The sequence below is a fragment of the Hibiscus syriacus genome, unplaced genomic scaffold (assembly GCF_006381635.1).
Source record: "Hibiscus syriacus cultivar Baekdansim isolate YM2019G1 unplaced genomic scaffold, ASM638163v2 tig00110584_pilon, whole genome shotgun sequence".
Classification (NCBI taxonomy): Eukaryota; Viridiplantae; Streptophyta; class Magnoliopsida; order Malvales; family Malvaceae; genus Hibiscus; species Hibiscus syriacus.
In genome coordinates this window covers 531324-549631 of record NW_024062792.1, presented here as the reverse complement: position 1 = coordinate 549631, position 18308 = coordinate 531324, and the positions used below count along the sequence as shown (strand labels likewise).

The 18308-nt window shown below is 30.3% G+C and overlaps 1 protein-coding gene across 1 annotated transcript; it reads left to right on the top strand.

Annotated features, from left to right (window-relative positions):
* The first annotated feature begins 14716 nt into the window (after positions 1 to 14716).
* Positions 14717 to 17948, top strand: LOC120133663 (protein CHROMATIN REMODELING 20-like). Its single transcript, XM_039150207.1, has 7 exons — positions 14717 to 14801; positions 15622 to 15804; positions 15964 to 16026; positions 16104 to 16199; positions 16280 to 16372; positions 16904 to 17094; positions 17570 to 17948. The coding sequence occupies exons 2-7, from the start codon at positions 15685 to 15687 to the stop codon at positions 17946 to 17948; spliced, it is 942 nt and encodes a 313-aa protein (XP_039006138.1). The 5' UTR covers positions 14717 to 14801; positions 15622 to 15684.
* The last annotated feature ends 360 nt before the right edge of the window (positions 17949 to 18308 follow it).

Sequence of the window (18308 nt, the reverse complement as noted above, 5' to 3'; positions counted from 1 at the left end):
TTCGAATTTTGTGTGTAATAACGGGGAGGTGGTAATTTGGTTCCCGTTCAGAATTTCCTGCAAAATTTACGATGTCTTAATCAAAACATAATAAACCAATATCCGGTAGTAATTATCGAAGGACAAAATAATTCTGATTCGATCGGGGATCTGGCAATAGGCTTTTGATTCGAATATAGGGACTGCTAGTACATTTAAACGAGGTGTCAGTGATGTAACTTTACCGACACCAGTCGCATGAGTTGTGGATGTCACGATCGACCTTGCCGTGACCTTAAACGACCGACGGTGCACTCACGGTTAGGAATAGAGGCGGCAGAATCTTGAAACAGGCCCGATAAGGGCTCCTCACAACCGTTGAGGCCTCCCCGATGAACCTCTGGCCATGCTAGGCCTTCCTCGTGTGAACGCCGATCGCATAAGGCCATAAACGATCGAAGCAAGACCTTGATCTGAAACGTTAACGACGGAGGTAAGGTCGCAATGAGATTACCTATAAAAGTCAAGGACGGCGGCGACGAGGGGGACAAAACAGAGGAGACGACGCTATGTTTTTTTTAGGGAAAATAAGAAAGTGCCACACAGTGATTTTGTCGGAGGAAGAGTTTGTTTCAAAATAAAATTGGATTATTTATAATTTGGCCATTAAACTTTCTATCATTTACAAAAAGGTTCTGAACTGTTATAATTTACAATTTAGTCACTATTTTTGAATTAGGAATTAGGTCAAATTTCCCTAAATTTTAAGGTTTTAATTTGGAAATTTTTTAGTGTGTTAGAATCGGCCATTTAACCGACTACGGAAGCCGAAAATATGGTCGTCTGTTTGGCTTTTGGTCGTTTGGTCATGGCAAAGCCATGGAATTAGGGGAGGTAGAGGAGGCAGTGGGACACGGGTTGGGGAGGAAACTGGAAAGGGGTGTGTGTATTTTTTAATTTTTAAAAAAAATAAAAATTTCAAAATTCTAAGATTGTGATATGTGTCATTTAACGGTATTTTATAACAGTCTTTACGGCTGAAGCACCTAAAGTAGTAATGTTTATAACATTAGCTACTTGAATGAGTCAGAAACTAGATTAGACACCTATTCGTGAAAAACAATATTATTTGGACACTTATTTTGTATTTAAGCCATTTTATTATTTTCTCATCAATTTTAAATATATATTTACTATTATAATAGAATCTATCAAGTCCTCTTTATGAAGAAAAAAATATATTATTTTCCTTTGAAGTATTGGGTATGTGCAAATTATCAATTTATATATAAGAAAATTCTAAACACATCAACAACAACAACAACAACAACAATAAAACTCTATTCTCATATGCAATGGGGTAAGGAGGAGGTAGGGTAGTAGGCTGCCCCCAACGCCAGGTTGGGAGCAGCTTCCGTGGAAGACTTCCGGTAGTCAGAAAATTAAAAATAAAGATAAAATGTACTGCATGTATAAATAAATAAATAAATAAATCTTTGTGTAGAAATTTCTGCATATAGACAGAAACGTAAGACCTGGCTAAATTTAAAAAGAGGAAACCTGAAGAGAATGATACACCGAAGTCAACGATAGCAAGTTACGAGAAGGAATAAAGTCAAATGGGTTAAAACCTAAACTAATGCAATACTACTCCGCTACCCTAGTTCTAAGCCATCATAAATTCCAATGAAAGAATCTTATAAAAAGTAGAAGTCATGGAAATTACTACAAAGATATTAAAAAGAAGACTGAGATGTCACACCCTATGGTTGTAACCCGCACTACTCGGCTATCCTAGTCTTAAGTCTCCATACTTTCCTATCAGAGGTCATGTCCTCTGTAAGGGCTAAATCCTTCAAATCAGATCTCAAACAGTCTTCCCACTTCCGCCATGGTCGTCCTCTCTTTCTGACGCTGTCGACTGTAATCGACTCTACCCTCTTGACCGCATCCGACGGTTGTCACCTAAGGACATACCCAAACCACCGTAGTCTTTCTTCCCTCAATTTTTCGGATACAGGTACCACCCCTAAGGACATCCTAATAGCAGAGCTTTTAGTTTATCTTATATTCTAGATCATTGAAGAAAAAGATATTTTACTATGATAACGTATCTCAATTAAAAAAATAATTATTTTAAAATTTATTTTATAATCTAATAATAAATATGAATTAAAGTCATATAATTAATGTTGTGGTGTATAATTCTATATATCGTAAATGAATCAGACAATAATATTTTATCATAAAAATATTAAAAATAAATTTATGGTTATTAATATGGAATTATATGTCTCACTATTATCAAAACACAAAATATTTAAACTTATTAAGCATTTTAGTGATAAAAATGAGTGTTTATTTTCTTAGAGGTCTCTAATTTGAATAGTTATGTATGTAAGATGTACACACATTATCAATGATTAGGAAAAACTGTATGCCTTCTACTCATCTTATAATATTAAAAGAATAATATTTAACTTAGGCCCTGCATCAAATATAAATTATATATATTTTAGCCTGGTCTTTGGCTCTCGAGTATCTCACCCTGTTCTCTACCTATCTTTTAATACCTTCTCAATTATTATTTTTTTTACATTTATTTTTATTTTAGGGTTTCAATTGTATATGTCGGATGAAGGAGAAGAAGATGATGAACATGAAATTACTTGCAGAACCGAGGGAAGGTTTGAAGGCCAAGTTTCCGATGGTATTATTAGGCAGTCCGGCCAAGAGTTTTTGAATTTGAGCCACGGGCTTAAATAACTGGAGCAAATTAAGAAGACGATTCATCATGGCTTCGAGGAAACCTTAACCTCTAGGCAAGTCTAATGCTTGGCTTTTTTTTTTCTCTTTTGTTTTATCGTGTTTGGTTGCTGAGAAAATGGAGGATATCATATGAATAAGATTTGGAATCTTGAGTCCATGTAAGATTTCCATGGCTTCTCTTCTTTGAAAACTATGTCTTCGCAGCAAACCAAACCAGTTTTAATTTATCTTTTTGCTTCATATATCTTTGTGAATTGTGAAGGACAGAGTTTCATGTTCATCATTTGACATGTTCATATAACAATATATATACATTTATACGTTTCAAATTTAAGTTAAAAATAAATGGAAGATTTAAGCATTAGTAAAATGATTCTGAAGAAGAATTTAATCTTTATAGCTATGCCTTATGTTCAAGGATCGAAGAAAGATTTTATATTAAAGATGGCAAATTTAAATTTATGAAATTTTAGAGGGTAAATTTGAACTTATAAAATTTAAGGGGTTTGAAAACAAATTTTTAATAAAAAATATAAAAATCTAAAAAAAATATGATAATTTGATTTTTTTTTTGTGGGCGACCGATCCACCCATCTCGTCTAAGTCTATCCCTGCTATGTTGATTATAAATGAATTAGATGAATATCAGTTAGGGATGGGCATGGGTCGAGTTTTTGGTCTATCTGACATGACCCGAGAACAATGAATCCTTCACCCATGATCCGGCCCGACCCGACCAAAACAAGATTCCACCCGACCCGATATATAACTTAAAAATCCGATCCGAAATAATAAAAAAATATTTTTATTCAATAAAAACAATGACTTAATTGAAGAAAATAATATATAGAGGAGTATTATTATAATTATTCCTAAATATATAAGGTAATTTTTTTTCGGGTCGGGTTGAGTCGGATATTTTTCACCCTAAACCCGAACCCGGCCCTAATATCACACTAAAAAAACTCGACTCGACCCGACCCGACCCGACCCAACCCCAAATTTTTTTAAAAAAATCCTATCCAATCGAGTCGAGTTCGGGCCACATACCCATTCCTAATATCAGTGCAGAAAAATAAGGTAATGGTTTATGGGTTTCAATTATACCAGGACTTAAGAAACATGCTTTCAAGCATAGAATCATGGATGAATTGAAAGACGACTCGGGTGTGATTGTATAATTAAAAATTTTAAATTTTATATAATTTAAATATTTTTATTGATAATTTAATTTTATATCCTAAAATTTTATAGTTTGATATTTTTTAAAATTTCAATATAATCTATAAATTAACATTTTTTATATAAAATTTAGTATTTATCCATGTACGAAAGTTTAACTTATTTTCTGTTCGACCAATGATTAAAGTACTCTTGTTGCTATTCAATTTTTTTCATTTTTCTGTACAACATTTAGTTTTAAAATTTAAGTTCTATTTATTTTGAATATTAATATACGTGGTAGAATCTTTCTAATATAAAAGTTTTAAGTATATCCATGGCTGAGAAGTAGGCAAATTTGGTAGAATAATGTATGCTCCAAAATTATTTTAGAATATGTTGTTGAGATATTATTTAGGGATATAACGTATTTATTATGGTAGGTTAGAAAGTTATCACGTGAGCATGATGAATTTTGTAAAACATAATTTTTTTTATTAAAAATTATCATATGAATATAATAAATTATAATAAAAAATTAATTTTATATAATTTGTCTATAAAATTATTATATTCACGTGATGAGTTTCAATAAAAGATATATATTTTATATAAATTGCTACGCCCCGTGACAAATTCCTAAATCGCTATAACAAACACCATTAATCTTAAAATAATTTTTGGCCAACCTCATTTTCCTATTTTTTTCACCCACGATTTTCCCTAATTTTGGCTGACAGATGCCTGTGTCTGGACATATAACAAGCAGTAATCATGACGCATATATATATAAACCCTAAAGTAGAAAAAGGAAATGAGAGGATTTTGGAAAATCTTGATGATGAAGTAAAAGTAGGTTCTAATAATAGTGGACAAATCCTCATCATACTAGGGATGGGCATGATTGGGTTGTGTCGGATTTTTGGTCCATCTGACCCGATCCGAGAATAAGGAATCGTCCACTCAAGATCTGAACCGATCCGACCAAAGCAAGATTTCACCCGACTCGATATATAATTTACAAATCTGACATGACCCAACCCGAAATAATAAAAAATATTATTTTATTCAATAAACAGTGACTTAATTGAAAAAATAATATATAAAGAGGTATTATTGTAATTATTCCTAAACATATAAGGTAAAATTATATATTTTTCGGGTCGGCTATTTTTCACCTTAAACCCGAATCCGATCCGAATATCACATTTAAAAACCCGGCCTGACCCGACCCGAACCCAATTTTTTTTAAAAGTCCGATCGGGTCGGGTCAGAACCCGTCATATTCGGATCCCATGCCATCCCTAATCATGACTGGTTTTGAGATCTGGGATAACTAAGCTAAAGATGAATTTGGACGATCAAATATTATTTGAGAGATGAAATTATTTTATGTCAAAATATTAAAATTTATTAATTATTTAAATTTAAATATAAATATGAAGAGAAACAAATATTTTATTTGATTAATATTTACATAAAAAACTAGCACACTATTATAATAAAAAAAATTGAGAGCGAGAACAACCCATTCCAATATTTTAAGTAGTTGATTAATTTTTAATTTGATTAATATATTCATTGTCTTAACCTTAAAAAAATATGAATTTAAACTATTTAATATATATATATATATATATAACCTTTAATAAGGTTGAAGGGGGAGTCCTAGATTCTGGGGGTTTCAGTCTTTTAAAAGAACGTTTTGTCCTCAATTATATGTACATAATATTTTTTATTTATTTTTATTTGTACACAATAGTCTTTATAAGAATACGTAAAATTAATTTTATTTTATACATAGTTCGACTCAAGCAGGTGCTATTTGTTTGTTATATATTCTAATATATTATTATTTGATCTTTAAGATTCTTTTTCCTTAATTTTAATAAATATTTTATAATTGTGTTTAATAAAAAATACAAACTTTAAAATAAATTTATGAGTTTATTACATATGTATTATGATTTATTTTTATGTTTATACTGCAATACAAATATAAATATTTAATATATTAATAATTATGCGTTATTAATAATATAGAAAATGATATATTATTTAAAATAATTTAATTTTTAGTATTTTATTATATATCATTATTTGATTTTTGGACTGTATGTAATTTTCCACATAATCAATGTATCACGCATATACATCAAACATCATTTGATAATATAAAAAAATGATATATTATTAATATTTGTTTGATACCGTATATAATCAATATATAGACGAATCAAATTACTTCGATAAAAAAGAAATTGTTATTATTTTTTGGCGTTCTAAGTTCAAACACAAAAAATATCAAATGTATTAGCGTTTAATATTAAATGGTTAAGAATTATCTTTAAAAAAATATTATCTTGTATTATCCCAAATCAATAAAAAAAATTATGTAAATCCAAAACTAAACTTACCAATACTAATTTGCAAACTTTTGTAGCTTTCTTCAGCAATTATTTATTTATTTATTTATTATATGTAAAGTTAAATATAGAATAAAAAATAATATTAAAAGTTTAGCCGTCTGCCAAGTGTCTTTACAGCAAACATCCAAAGCATAAAGGTCAAATAAATAAATAAATAAAAAGGTTAGTTGGAAAAATAATTATTAATCATTCAATTAACAATTTTCTATTGGCTAAGTGACTCATCAATGAGTCACGGCAAAACTTCCACGTTAATGCAAATGAAAATGTTTAATTTCTAAAATAATGTTGTAATGCGATTATTTCTTTAAATGGAGTGTTTGCTACAGTTAAGTGTGATCTCCCGCGTCTTCAGCAGATTGTTCGGTCTTTGTATGGAAGCTTGGAGATCTCGGCGTCTTCAACTTAGTCTTCATTTCTTGGATATCTAGATGTCTTCATTTGCTATGTTGGATATCTAGGCGTCTTCAATGCAAACTTGGATTCCATACAACTTGAACGTGTTTTGGCAGCATGGAATTTGCATCAGGAAACCATGGGAAGATAAAACAAACAAAGAAAAGTTAAAGCAACACTTATTTAATTTAAAACAAAGCAAAAACAAAAGAAAGTGGAGGATTTAAAATAAATCAAAGTTTTATTATTAATATTTAATAATTTGATACAAATGATTTGGTAATGATTTGAAATAATGAAATTATAATAATTACAAACAATGATTTAATAATTATTACTAATAATTATTTAGTAGTAAAAAACTCAATTTAATTGTGATAATATTTGATTCAATTACTTTAATTTGATACAAATAATTCGAATAATGATTACAACTCTTGACGGTGTCGGGGTGTTGTTGAGTAATAATGTCGAGGTGCACGTCGGTTTCGTTGTGGTCGTTGCACTTGTTCAGGAGTTTGTTCATCATAACCAACATGCTCATTCAATGGCATAGGTTCCGGTGTTGTAAATATATGTCCACCACCACTATGCTCTCCCATCTGAGGAGTGTAGGGCGTAACACCAGAATCACCAACCACTTGACTAAATGATATTGTGTGATCAAAAGATTCTTGTGCGATCACCATACGACCTCCAAATAAACTATAAAACAAAATTATATAGTTATTATTTAATTAAATAATTATAAAAATCAACAAAATAAATAAATAACAATATTATAATATAACAATAATAAAAAATAAATTCACTAATTAATTTTATATATACATCAACTTTGCATTTGATGTCCATCTTAAACCTAAACTCTTTCACGTTATTGTGCGCAAACCCCGTTCTTTCTATTTTATGCCTCCATCTATAAACCAATCAAGATAAAATTATGTAATTATTTTTCCTTTACAAAATATTTTTTATTTAATTTAAGATAAAATATTTTAAATAAAAAAATTACCTTCCAGCAAGAGGAAATTCAACTACAGTTCGGCTAATCGATGTTAACCATGGAATTCTGTACCATGCCCACGATTGTAATAACATCGTGCATCCACCGATTTCAGTCGTATACACATCATTTACAAGTAATGACGCCTTGCACATCTCGCGATATAAGAACGCTAATATTGTCGATCCCCAACTATACTGACGTGTCATAAAGAAGTTATCCATAAACGGAAGATATTGTATATGGACAAGATTACTGGATTTATCCAGCATCAAGATTCCGTCGATCAACCGTAATATATATGCTCAAGTTGCATATATAATGTCTTGCTCATTACAATGAGGATCGAGCTTAAACTCATTTGCCAACCAGGATAATCTCAGTCGTGACCCTTTTGTTAAATCTGTGTGTGTTACCTTCCCAAGGTAACGCTCACATCAAGATTCCGTCGATCAACCGAATATATATGCTCAAGTTGCATATAATGTCTTGCTTACAATGAGGATCGAGCTTAAACTCATTTGCCAACCAGGATAATCTCAGTCGTGACCCTTTTGTTAAATCTGTGTGTGTTACCTTCCCAAGGTAACGCTCACATATTGCAAACACGCTCACATATAGCCGTGAACCTATAGCTCTAGATCTCATATTTTTCTTCTTTTAAAGGTTTAGTGTTTCATCTACCGGTTCATTCATTCATTTGTTAGTTTATGGTTAAAAAATTCATGTAATTTTATGATTTTGTCATGCTGTGAAATTTTGATTTATATGTTGTTACATATTTGAAATAAGCTTTGGAACATTGTAAAGTTATAGGGACCTTTTTTGCAAACTTTGAGTAATTAAGGATTAAGATGTAATTATTAAATTTGGTATACTATGCTGGAATTTAGTATTAGTATACTTAATTGGTTCAATTTTGAAAGACACTAAACCTACAAATGGAATTGCAGTGGAGGGGAATACTGATCTTAACGTGTTTGCAATATGTGAGCGTTACCTTGGGAAGGTACCATACACAAATTTAACAAAAGGGTCACGACTGAGATTATCCTGGTTGGCAAATGAGTTTAAGCTCAATCCTTTGGATCACACAATATAATTTGTTTTATAGTTATTTGGAGGCCGTACGGTGATCACACAAGAATCTTTTGATCACACAATATCATTTAGTCAAGTGGTTGGTGATTCTGGTGTTACGCCCTACACTCCTCAGATGGGAGAGCATAGTGGTGGTGGATATATATTTACAACACCGGAACCTATGCTCTCGATGAATGAGCATGTTGGTTATGATGAACAAACTCCTGAACAAGTGCAACGACCACAACGAAACCGATGTGCACCTCGACATTATTACTCAACAACACCCCGACACCGTCAAGAGTTGTAATCATATTCGAATTATTTGTATCAATTAAAGTAATTGAATCAAATATTATTACTATTAAATTGAGTTTTTTACTACTAAATAATTATTAGTAATAATTATTAAATCATTGTTTGTAATTATTATAATTTCATTATTTCAAATCATTACCAAATCATTAGATATTAATAATAAAATTTTGTTTGTTTTAAATCCTCCACTTTCTTTTGCTTTTGCTTTGTTTTAAATTAAATAAGTGTTGCTTTAACTTTTCTTTGTTTGTTTTATCTTCCCATGATTTCCTGATGCAAATTCCATGCTGCCAAAACACGTTCAAGTTGCATGGAATCCAAGTTTGCATTGAAGACGCCTAGATATCCAACATAGCAAATGAAGACGCCTAGATATCCAAGAAATGAAGACTAAGTTGAAGACGCCGAGATCTCCAAGCTTCCATGCAAAGACCGAGCAATCTGTTGAAGACGCCGGAAGATTACACTTAACTGTAGCAAACACCCCATTTGAGGAAATAATCGCATTACAACATTATTTTGGGAATTAAACATTTCCATTTGCATTAACGTGAAAGTTTTGCCAATGAGTCATATGTAACGCAATAATATTAGGTACAATAAACAAATAATTAATTTTAAAAAATTATTATCATTTTAAAAAGTTCAAAATCCTGTAAAAGTAAGAGTAAACTACAAGTTCAATACTTCAATAATTATTTTTGTGTTTTTATCATTTAACTATTTTTTATTTCAAGATTATATCTAATATTTAGTTTTGATTTCATTTTGGTTATCTGCCATTAAAATTAACAGTGATGCTAACATGTCACCATAAAATAATATAACATCATCGTTGAAAATTAAAAAATATCATATCAACAGTTCTTTTAATTTTTTAATGTGAGTGACTAAAATAAAATCAAAACTAAATGTTAAGTATGATTTTAGAACAATAAATAATTGAGTGACTAAAATAAAATAAAAAGTAATAATTATGATAAATTTACTTTAAAATTAAACTTTTTTTCTTTTTTCCCCCTAGATATTTAGTGGATTAGTTCATCAAAATTGAGGATAGATCTATGAGCTCTACTAAGAAGCAACATTGCAAGGTGGGATTTGGATTGAAACCTTTTCAATAAATTTTTTAAAGGTATATGCTACATTTTAATTTCTATTTTTATAATAAGCTTAATCCACAATTATAAGTAGTACATAGTATGAAAGTGGATACTGGCAAAAGAAATAATGATATGAAATATCCATTATGAAGTATTTGATTCTTAATTCTTTGGTGGATTGTTTTTTTTTTTTTTTGGTACAATGGTGGATTGTGTTGCTGTCACATTTGTTTTTTTTAATTAATCATTGGTATCCGATTTATTGACCGACTAATTCAGATCGGATATTACAGAGGTGAGGGCGACCCTCCCAACCCATTTTGCTCCATTCGCAAACGTTATGATTTGAACCACTGACCTTGCTTAAGGGACCTAGTGCATCATCTCACTAGACCAATTGATTGTTTGTTGTCACATTAATTTTTTAATACATGAAATGAAAGCAATATTTCAGCCTTACTTTAATGGAGCTTTTGTCAAAAAGTGCTTTTTGTTTAGGTAGATTCTGCAAACCATGAAATAAAATTTAAAATTTTGTAGGAAGGTTTTGGATCAACTACAAACCATGAAATTTAGTTTGAATTTGACAACTGTATTTGATTTGCATACGTAGACCATTTCTTGCCTTGGTAATCTCTGGAAGATAACAAGAGTTAATTAGCTCTTCTATATATTATTATTATTATTATTATTATTATTTAGTCTATTTAAAATTGGGTAAATTACACAAATGGTCCTCCAACTATTAAAAGTTATAAAACAATCCTTCGACTATAGGGTATTGCTTTGTTGTCCCTCGATGATTAAAAGTTACAAAATGGTCACCCAACTATTTATTATGTTCCAAATTCGTCATTTTTCATTAAAAAATTGACGACAATTCGACCTAGATGTTAATCTATTGTCTGAAATATGATAGTTGTTTGAGATTTTGGGATCATATTTTACCATATCTCAGACAATAGATTAACGTTCAACTCAAACTGTCGTTAATTTTTTAACGTAAAATAAAATTTTTTGAAACATAATGAATAGTAGGGTGACCATTTTGTAACTTTTAATAATTGGTGAGTCAACAAAGCAACATCCTATAATTGAGAGACTATTTTGTAACTTTTGATAGTCTAAAGACTCAACAAAGCAACACCCTATAGTCGGGGACCATTTGTGTACTTTACCCTTTGAATTTTTATAGACTTTTTAATAATTTCTTTTCTTTCTTAATATTATGATTTTTTTAAATATTTCGTCTTTATTTATCTAATGAAAATAGCAGTTATTATTATTATTATTATTATTATAAATCTTTCTCTAAATTAGTCAATGACACATGTGTAAGAGACATTGTTTTACTCATGATTAACATAAGTGTTGAATTCGATGTCGGATAATTCGACGATTACTATAGTTAACAATACAGATGTTATATTAATATTTAAGTTAAATTATAATTAAAATTAAATAATAAAAATATATAAATTATAACATATATCAATTATAATATTAATTCAATTAAATTAATTTTATAATAATTTATGCTAAAAACATATTTTTTTCATTTTTTATTATTTTCTTTCTTCATAAATATTTTAATTTTGTAATATAAATTATATATTTTTATAAAACCAGCTATTTTAATTAATATTATAAATATTTTTAAAATATTTTTTTATTTTTTATTATATTAATATATTTTTATAAAATAAATATAATTAATTTTAATTATAATATAATGTAAATATTATTTTTATCAACAAAATAATAACTTAGCTGGGTGCCATTGCAAGGAATTGACGTCTTCTTCCCAACAGCTTAAGTTTGATACTGTAATGTAAGTTTTCAAATTTCAACGGTAAAATATAAATTTATTCAAACTTAGTGACCGTTGATTATATTTTACCCAAAGGAAATTAAATTTCAAACGGGTAAAGCTCAAAAATGATCCCGACTATAGGATGATGTTTTGTTAAGTCTTTCGACTTTTAAAAGTTATAAAATAGTCTCTCTGTGATAATATGTTGCTTTGTTGAGTAACTGAGCTATTAAAAGTTACAAAATGGTCACTTGACTTCTAAACTCGTCATTTTTCGTTAAAAAATTGACGGTAGTTTGAACTGAATGTTAACATGCTGTGTGATATACCTGGCAAATTTAACACATACCCGATTACTCAAACCGATTTAACCAAACCGAGACTCAAAATAGACCCGAACATGATGACCCAAATTTGATTCGAAACCTAAACAAACTGAATCGAATTGAAACCGACACAAATTTTAGCCAAACTGAAAGTAACCCAAACCGAAAGCAACCGAACTGAAAATAACCTGAATCGAAAGTAACATGAATTTAATTAATCTAAACTCGATATGAATCAAACATTGACTCGATTTTAACTTGATAATTAAGTTAAAATGTATAAAAAATACTAAAATAAGGTTTTCAATTTATTTAAATCAAATTATGAATATTAAAGAGTTAATTGCATCGTATCCTCAATCTATCACCCTTATTTAAAATTAGTCCCTAAGCTTTTAAGCATTTCAATTTCATCCATAACTATGACTATTATTCTAAATTAGTCCACAAACTTTTAAACATTTCATTTTCATCCCCAAGCTATGATCTTCATCCTAAATTGGTCCCCAAACTTTTTGAATATTTCAATTTTATCCTAAATTATTCGTATATACTAATCATCTCTTGTTAATAAAATCATTAGGCAAGTTAAACTATTATATGTTTGAAAAATATTAGGTTAAACTATGATTGAAATGGATTATTATATTTTACTTTGGAACTACTAAAATAACTTTCCAAAACTCACTACAACGAATTTCATCTTTAGTATATTAAAAAATATAGTTATTTAAATTTAATATAAAAATAACTTATTTTTATAATATAAAGATATCTATTCTTTTATAATTTAAAATTTAAATAATATCGATGATATAATAATAATAATATAATATCATTTATAAATATATTTAGAATAATATTTATTCAAACACGATATTTATAATTAAACGTTAAGTATATAATTTTAAATTTTAATAGATAATAAAATTTATAATTAAAAATTTTATTCTTTTAGTCAAATAGATCATATCATAAACTTTTCGGTCCAGATCAATAAAAAAATATCACAAACTCTAACATATCTTATAGGTCGAGTTTGAATTAAATTATAATCCGTAAATGATAAATGAATTTGAATAAAACTGAACACAAATGATAAGATTTAAAAAAAAAATATTTTTTTACAAAAATATATTAATAATTCTATATATACTTGATTTGACTTATATCCAACTTAACTTGAATTGACCTGAAGATCTAAAGTTGACCCAAACCGAAAATAATTGATCGAATATTGATCCGATCCGAAAATCAACCGATCTGATTTGATTCGACTCAAAATCAACCAATCTGATATTGACCTGATCTGATACCTGACCAACATGACTTACTATAGACCCGAGAAACCCGAAATGACCCGACCCAAATTAAGTATAAACTGAAATGACCCGAAGCAAAATGATCCGAACCGAACTCCATCCAAATGACTCGTTTGCCACCTCTACTGTGATATAATAAAATATGATGTTATAATCTCAAACGACTATCATATCTCAGTCATTATGTTGGCGTCCAACTTAGACAATCGTCATTTTGTAATATTTAATAGTTAAGGGACTCATTAAAGCAATACCCTGTAGTTAAAAGGATCATTTTGTAACTTTTAATAGTTGATGGACTTAATAAAGAAATATCCTATATTTGGGGGACCATTTTTGTAATTTACCCATTTCAAATTTAGTCATAACAAAAGTAGAAGTTAGTAAAAAGATCTGATCTGATATGTTTATCCGGTAATTCGATCCGAAAATTCGAATATCTAATTCATTTTTTAATTTTCGGATAATTCAGATAGGATATTCGAATTTTTTGGATAATCGGATCGGATAAATTTCAATTTCGGATTATCCGAAAAACCGAAAAAATTGGGCTTCTAGATTTTAGATACTTTTTAGTCCAATAAATTAGTAACCCATTAACCCATTAAAACTCTAACCCAATAAAAATTAAGATATTTAATAATTTATATTGTGTGAGTAATTATTTATATATATATATATAAATGTATCAAATAAGTTAGATTAAATCACAAAATTTGAAATTTAAAATTAATTTTTTGTCAAATTAAATTTTATATTCGAATTCGAATATCTAAAAAATCGAATATCTGATTCGAATAGGATATCTAAATTTTCGAATATCTAATTTTTAGATCTAATTAAATTCAATATCCGAATTTACACACCCCTAAACAATCCTAAAAATCATAATTTGATATTTTGCAAAAGTCACCCTTAAGTGTCACAATCACAAAAAAAATCCCTAAAAATTTAGTTTAAAAGTATATTATAAACTTTGCTTTTTGTATTTCCGGTTCTAATTTTTCATTTTTATTTTCATAAGAGTATACTAAACGTTTCGTTCGAGCAGTCCGAGTTGGATTTCCGCTTCAATCGCGAATCTTCTTTCCCTCCGGTGAGTCAACTCGTTCTCTTCATCCCTGATTCCAATTCACTAGTACTTTAGGCAGTGTCTCTGCCGAGTCGCTGCGGGTAGTAGTTAGATAGAGCTTGAACTTAAAATCGCGTCTTCGTTTTCGATTATTTTTACTCTTAGTTATTCTTTTCCATAAATTTTATTATTTTAGGGTTTTCAAGTGATTTAGCATTATGTTAATGGCGTTTTTGTTTTAGGGGTTTGAAGGAGTTCATATATGAAAATGGGGAATTTTTGAAAATATGGGGGTTTTTACGAGTTTTTTTTTCTTTTACTGCTTTTAGAAGTGGAAATTGTTACAAATTTGATTACTTTTTTTATCAGGGAATTTCTAGTTCAAAATGATAATTAACCTAGTATCAGTTAGTTGCAGCCACCTGTTTGTGTTTATATTATCGTTTGTTTTTTGGTTGGTTGATATGCTCTCTGTGATTTATTCTTAGTTAGGAATTTGTTATCGCTAAGCTGTATTAGTATGAAGCAAATTTTTAGTTAGAAAAAATATTAGGATTTGATTAAAAAAATTCCAAACATAAATGTAGAAGTTTTTAGTTCTGGTTTCTTGGGTCATCCTTTCGTTCTCACAGAATTTGTTGTTTTTAATGTGTTCTTTGACATGGACACCTTAGGCCGAAACCACTTTCTAGTAATTTTGAGGTTAGTCTAGGAAAATTATGGAAACTACTTGCAAGTAATCACGAATGCTTGCTATCTCTGCTTCCTTCTTGTTGTATGCCGAGAGTGTGTGATTTTCTTGGTTCATTGATCTGTCCCTTGCTTGGCTTGCTTATATGTTTAGTTTACATATTCGTGGCTGCTGCTTTGGAGGGTTATTCTCTTTCTTGATGCAACTTGAATAAAGATGGAGGAAAAGCTCAACGAAGTTGAAGATGTTGACAGAGCTTCTAGTGATTCTTTTTTTGTTGATTCAAATGATGATGAACCGTCAACATCTGGACAAGATGATAGGCTACGCTTTGAGGTCAGTCAATATTGATGTTTCTTATCATTATATTATTGCTATCTTTTTTATGGATTCTAAGAACTTTCCATCTTCCTTATTGTTGCTTTTTATACCTTCTGTGTTTCTAATGCTTGCATTTGTTTGCACTTATGCACACTTTTCCTATTGAATTTGTAGGAGCCTTTGACTGAGAAGGAAATAGAAGAGCTGGTATCTGAGTTTTTGGAGGTTGAGAGCAGGGTACTATGTTTATTCAGACAATTTTGATGCTTTCTTTTTCTTTATTATGTTGGAATGTTTTCTCACACTCATCTCAGGCTGCAGAGGCGCAAGAAACACTTGAGAAGGAATCTCTTGCTAAAGTGGAGAGTGAAGTGAGAGAGGAGCTGACACAAAGTCTTCAAGGGGATGATGTTTGTAAACTCTCTTGTTTCTATCTCATCAAAATTCTGTTGTCCTTTCCTACCTCTGATTCTTTTTACTTTGTTCATAGTTGGAGACAGCTGTTGCAGATGAAATGGCTACTTTTATAGAGCAATGGGAAGGTGTGCTAGATGAGCTTGAGACAGAGAGTGCACAATTGTTGGTCAGCTTTTTTCTCATGTCTTTATTAAACCTTTGCTTCCTAATACATATATTGTTGCATGAATGAGTACTATTAGCATTCATAAAATTAATTTTCTGTAGCAAACTAACATTTGAACATAATCTGACTTTATCCTTTAAAATTTGTGTTGTGCTCTATTGGCCAACCTTGAGGGATGTTTGGGTCATGAATGTATTTTTAATTTGTTTATTCTTACTCTTTGCCTCCCCCCTTCCTGGCTGAGGTGAAAAGAGAAGAAAATGTTGTTGGCTACCCTAGAAGCCTTGATTTCATTTGGCTGCAATATTCTGTTTCAATTTGTTTTTCTGACCATGCTTTATTCCCAACCAAACATCAGTACCTAATTTAATTAATAATTGTATTTCGATATGTCATTTTAACTTTTTGAATCATATGATCATCTACCAAAATTTGTTTAGTGTCAATTGCAGTGTCTTATGCCGCTGCCCCTCTTCCCCTTTTTCACCTTCTAGAAAGTATGATTATTCTTGACATCTCTATTCTGAACAGGAACAACTTGACGGGGCTGGTATTGAGTTACCCAGCCTTTATAAGTGGATTGAGAGTCAAGCTCCAAATGGTTGCTGCACTGAAGCTTGGAAAAGTAGAGCGCATTGGGTAGGATCTCAGGTGACTAGTGAAGCTGCTGAGTCTTTAGCTGATGCTGAAAAGCATCTTCAAACCCAGAGGCCTGTAAGGAGGTATGGCATACGCCCTTAGGATTCTGAATTTCGAGTAGAAATAGACCAGTTGAATTTGACCATACTGTTTTCGAGTGTTGCTAAATGTATCATACAATGTAGATGAATATTACCCTTGTCCATGTGAAACATTTTAACATTTGAATCCTTGGCCTTTATTTTTTTTCATCTTAATTGTTGAATCATACCGAAAAAGAGGAGAAAAATATGATAGTAATAGTTAATAGGCCACCATTTTGTGAAACATTACCTTTGTATATGTAGTTAATTAGCCACAAGTAACTACTGCTCAGCCTAAGGCCTTGACATGAATCCAAGGGCTTAGTTACAAGTTTGGGTGGTATCTTGACATGTCTAATTCTAGAACTAAAACCAAGTGTTTGTGCTTTAAAAGTTCATCCACACAACCAGGTTTTAGCAATAAATTTGGTCTCCTTAGCTTCAGTTGATATGTGGATCTATGTTTTTGATTCAGGAAACATGGTAGACTATTGGAGGAGGGTGCTAGTGGATTTCTGCAAAAGAAGCTTTCCAATGATGCTAGCCAAGAGGCACCAACAGGAAAATCGGACATAGAATGGAACTCATTCATGAAAATATGTTCTAATGGTTTAACTGAGGATGACAATGGCTTTGGCAGCAAGAACTGGGCTTCTGTCTACTTGGCTAGCACCCCGCAACAAGCTGCACTAATGGGACTTAAATTTCCTGGATTTGATGAGGTGAGGAATTCCTTTTTTTTTTTGCATAAGCTAGGACTAAATCCTTTTAGAAATTTCATTTTCCTATTATCAAAATGGTTTTTCAAGTTCTTGAAATTCCTTTTGTTTCCTCGGGTACGGTTGAAGAACTAGGGAGTATTGAAGAAGGGAATTGGACCTTGGACCACAACCTTGAATAATTTCTTTCCTAAAGTTACCACAAGCAATTTGTTTTTTATTCATTTCATGCTGAGATTGATGCTGAAAAGCATTTTGGATTTAATTGAACATTTGGCTCCATAGTTGTTGAATCTGCCTTTTGACCTAGAGCTGGATTTAAACCCTTTCATTCCCCAATGTATAAAAGAACAAAATCTTTATGGGGCCTGTTAATGGAGAGAAAAATGGGATTAATTTATCAAGCCCTAAACAACCTGTTTACCTCCTTTATCCTTTGTACCAAAAATAATCTAATGACATGTCTTGACTCCTTATCTATTATACCTGCTCTAG